The sequence below is a fragment of the Manihot esculenta genome, chromosome 13 (genome assembly GCF_001659605.2).
Source record: "Manihot esculenta cultivar AM560-2 chromosome 13, M.esculenta_v8, whole genome shotgun sequence".
In the NCBI taxonomy this organism is placed as follows: Eukaryota; Viridiplantae; Streptophyta; class Magnoliopsida; order Malpighiales; family Euphorbiaceae; genus Manihot; species Manihot esculenta.
Genome location: NC_035173.2, coordinates 32,333,226 through 32,337,801, shown reverse-complemented (window position 1 = coordinate 32,337,801; position 4,576 = coordinate 32,333,226). Strand labels below are relative to the sequence as shown.

Sequence of the window (4,576 nt, the reverse complement as noted above, 5' to 3'; positions counted from 1 at the left end):
GGCGGCTAACAGTTTGTGAAACCGGAGGACTTAATAAAAAGGGTCCATGGGAAAGTGGAGATCCACCTTTAATTGTTCTTCATAGAACATGATGGTATCTTCCACTGGAATTTGGTCATCAATACGAACATGCGAAGGAGGAACATAAATCTGAAAGGTCTCTTGAGAAATCTAGTAATGATTGTGAATGTAATACCCGGCTAGACCCCGGCATCGGAATTCTCACTTTCCGGCGGAATCTCAGTTGGAATCTGGAATTCGAGGATGTCAGAGTTTCCTAGAAGGGTAAAGAAAGGTTTTCTAAAATATTTTTAAGTGTTTTTAGTGTTTTGATTAAGAAAAATTAGTTATGGGGTTTTATGTTTACAGAGAAATGTGCATGCACAGGTTAAGTTTAGTAAATGTAAAGTTTTAAATTTCTATGGAAATTGTTGATCATGTATAGGATTTACCAAGTTACAGAATACATATTAGGCTTGCTATGGGTCCCGGCGGCCTTAAGCCGATCTGGATCCTAGCGCCGGTAGCGGTCCCATCTCCGGGTCGTTACAGTGAAGGCGGGCTACACCCTTCTTAGTTAGTATAGAAGGGATATCATTTACCAAGATGCTTTCACTATCATGAATCGCCCTCGGCGAGACAATGAGGACAGGAGCACGAGTGGGGTCGCTGGAAGAGGAGTTTGAGGTTGGACTTCCACAAAAAAAAAAAAGAAGAAGAAAAGGAGAAAGAATTACTATTTATTTTTTATGAAAAAAAGCGAATAAGAATTATCTTAGGAGAATGTGAGAATATGAAGTGGAGTGGTCGAGTCTTTTTAAAGCTGCTAAACTTAGTTGAAGGCAAAAGTGGTATTTGGAGCAGATTAAGGGTTTTTATACAATGATTTCGACAGTAGGTTTTGAATGTAGCTCGAGAAGTAAGGCAATCATTATTTATGAGTAGGAGCAGGCAAAGCGACGGGAGCATAGAAAATCAATCTAGATATAGCACATGTCCAATATTGTGAGAACAACTATAACCTTTAAATATGAAGAATCGAAGACCAGCGAGGTAATCTCTGATGCGACATAACAATCGCTCAAAGCAAACTATGAGCTATCACCATAAGATAATACCACATGTCAAGAGTCAAATAAGTTGACACGCGGTCGCACCGTGGAAAGGAAGATCCAAATACAATAGTACTCGGTTCTTCATTAAAACTCGTCCTCTCTTGAGCAAGTCAAGATTTTACGAAAAGTTACCCTTAGCAGATACAATCCAGTAGATCCTCATTACACTTATAATCAATGGATCATTTATTTATTAGTTGATACTAGTCAGATTTTTAGGAAATTTGATAATCAACTCTATCTTTTTACAGTATAGAGATTAAAATACGCATTTTTACACAACTTTTCTTGAATTCTAACCAATTCATTACACACATCCATTTTATCAGTTTACTGACTTAAGTATCGGAGTGACTGCTGTAAGCACCAGCCACTTGATACTTTCTTACAAATTAACTAATCACTGCTCAATTTTATTTCAGCCGCATAAGATACTTATCATCATTTTATTATATATGAATATTTCTTTTATTGCTTGGGGTTATCCGGTCACTAGACTTACCCTTCTAGAAGTTTAAATTAATGACCTACAAAACAAAATATCCTCTTTATATATATCACAGGTAAAAGGAATATAATAAACCAAATTCATTATTCAAAATTAAGCTGCTTAACATACTTAAAAGGATAATAAAAACATCCATATTTCAGAAAACATTTTTTTTTTTCAGATTAAGAAAAGAGAATTTTAAGCAACATTAAACTAGTTAAGCAACAATCTTCTTTGCTATTGGGCGAGCTTTGCACATGGCCTCCAGGGGCTCAAGCTTAGGCATAGTGAGTCCTCTCCCTTCAGTCATATCAATTTCTTCATCAGTGACTCTCTTCCATTCAAAGCATTGAATCAACGTACCCAAAGCCAAACACACTATACGTTGGGCTAAGCCTGCCCCTGGACAAGCCCTTCTCCCCGTTCCAAATGGCGTGAACTTGTAAGTGTTGAAGCCCTCCCCTCCTCCATTATCAAATCTCTCAGGTTTAAACTTCAATGGATCATCCCAAAGCGTAGGATCTCTGTGCATGGCCCATGCATTAACCAACACGATTGTGCCACGAGGTACATCATATCCTCCAATAGTGCAATCATCAGATGCTTCGTGAGCGCCGAGAAGCGGGGCTGCCGGGTATAATCGGAGGGTTTCCTTGAAGATATTTTGAAGGTATGGCAGTTTGGAGACATGAGGTTCGTCCAGTAAGCATTCTGAGCCAACCTGAGTGTCTATTTCATCTCTAGCTTTCATTAATGCTTGTTGATTGTTGAGTAGATTTGACATTGCCCATTCCAATGTCACCGCCGATGTATCTGTTCCTGCAAATATCATGCTCTGTACAACCCCCAATTATAAAGTATTTCTATTATAATTAATAAATAAGTTTAATAATGTTAAAATCAATTGTAAAGATAAGAAAAATGAAGTTTATAATTTATAATGGGATCCTATAAATTTGGCAAATTTTAATACTCTGTTTTATAATTTTTGTAAACTTTTTTTTAATTATTTTAAAATTATTGTTATTTTTTATTTAATTTTAATTATAAAAAAATAAAATAAGTAAAAATTATGAGACTGATGCATTAATTTATTGCCTATAATAAAGTTAATTGTATTTTTATAAATTAATTATCATCGAATAAAATATAAATAAAGTCAATAGAAATTAATTATTAAATAATGCCTATAGCGGTAGATAACCTTATCGTCAAGTAATTTGGCCCACCCACTCTGTTTATTTGTTTGTAAATATATTTTTAAGCATTAAATTTCTCCCCTACATTAAGAATATTAATTTTTTTTTAAAACGTGCCAAAATACATCAATTGAAAAGGACTGAAACCTTTTTCTAAACAAATAATAATAAAATAAAATATAAACTTCATTTCACTATCAAAGAAGAAACAGATTAGGGACAGAGCACTAACCACTGCGAGCCCTTTGATTATCTCATCAGTGTGATGATCAGGTTCTGTTTCTTGCAAAGCAAGAAGATGATCAATCATGGTGTTCCTGCTCTCTGAATTGTCCTTCTTATTTCTGTGTTCGTCAACCAACCGTTGTACAAATTCATCAGTTCTTTTCCCCATGCTTATCAATTTCTTCTCAAATCTACCACCATCAATCCAATTCAAAATTGGCAAGAAATCCCTTGGATTTGATGCCCCTGCATAAGAAATTACTTCAACTATCAACGCTCTAAACTGTCTTGCCTCTTCTTTGTCACCCACATCGTCTCCATAATACCTCTTTCCTGTGATCATTCTCACTATCATATTAAATGTTAGCTCTTTGAACAATGATCTCAACTCTACCTTAGCAAAATCTTGAGACGATCTATGTGATAACTTTATGATTAATCGCTTGATTTCGTCTTTTCGAATGCTTAGAAACTTGTTGAGGCGAGCGTTAGAGAAGACCTCAACAGCCACGATGCGGCGAAGGTTGCGCCAGTGGTCGCCGTAGGAGGATTGAGGGATGGTAGTGTTGTTATAAGATATGTACTTGCCTACTTGAAATTTTGGACGATTGGCTAAAACGACGTCGTTCTTGGTGAAGCATTCTTCGACGGCGGATGGTGATGAGACTACAATAACAAGGCGATGTCCAAAACGGAGAGAGAAGATGGGACCGTAGTTTATAGAGAGATTTTGGAGAGAGCGATACATGCGTGGTTTTAGAAGATGGAAATGGCCAATAACTGGAAGTGCAAGTGGACTCGGAGGGAGATTTTTGAAAAATATTCTTGATCGGAAAATTTTAAAAACAAAGAAGAGAAGGAGAAGGGAAAGGAAGAAGCAAGAGACTGAGTTATCCATCTCCATTATTGCTTTCTTGCTGCTCTTGGTTGATTGAATTTGCGAGCGTATTTAAACCGGTGAAATTATTATTTATCACGTGGGTCAAATTTTCTGAACTGGTGACAGATAAGGCGCATGAGAAAATACAGTGCAGGGACCATTAGAATTACAAATTTAAATCTAAATAATAATAATAATTATATATATATAATGAATTAACCATGTAGTAATGTATATAATAAATTAAATGGCCATTGGAAAAAAATTATTTTAAATTTTTATTAATAATCTATAATATTATATAAAAAAGGAATAGAGAATAAATAATAGAATTAATAAAAAAATAATGTTATTATAATAAAATACATATTTAAGTATTATTTTATTAGTTAAATAAAATTTTATAGATTATATTATAATTTGTTGTTAATTTTTTAAAATTTAACTTAATTTTATCATTTAAAATTTAAAATTTTGAATATACATATTAATTATTATAAACGTTTAATTAAAAAGAATTGAAATACTTCATTTAATAAGCATACTTCAAAGTTGTTAGGTGTTATTTTCTTTTTCTCTTGTTAGTTTTTTGAATTTTTATATAAAAATTATTGTATCATATTTCACATTAATATTTTCATTTACATATTTTTAAATTTCTAAGTAT

The 4,576-nt window shown here is 33.7% G+C and overlaps 1 protein-coding gene across 1 annotated transcript; it reads right to left on the bottom strand.

Annotated features, from left to right (window-relative positions):
• Positions 1-1,690: 1,690 nt before the first annotated feature.
• LOC110629407 (cytochrome P450 81Q32) lies at positions 1,691-3,965 on the bottom strand. Its single transcript, XM_021776366.2, has 2 exons — positions 3,037-3,965; positions 1,691-2,440 (listed from the first exon to the last, which is right to left on the bottom strand). Exons 1-2 carry the CDS (start codon positions 3,931-3,933, stop codon positions 1,823-1,825), a joined length of 1,515 nt encoding a protein of 504 aa, XP_021632058.1. The 5' UTR covers positions 3,934-3,965; the 3' UTR covers positions 1,691-1,822.
• Positions 3,966-4,576: the final 611 nt, after the last annotated feature.

What these genes read in the sequence shown, in the direction of transcription:
- LOC110629407 (XM_021776366.2), bottom strand. Translation starts at nt 3,933, where the DNA reads ATGGAGATGGATAACTCAGTCTCTTGCTTCTTCCTTTCCCTTCTCCTT. An exon ending in TAATCAAAGGGCTCGCAGTG is followed by an intron (nt 2,441 to 3,036) that starts GTTAGTGCTCTG and finishes GGGGTTGTACAG; the next exon opens with AGCATGATATTTGCAGGAAC.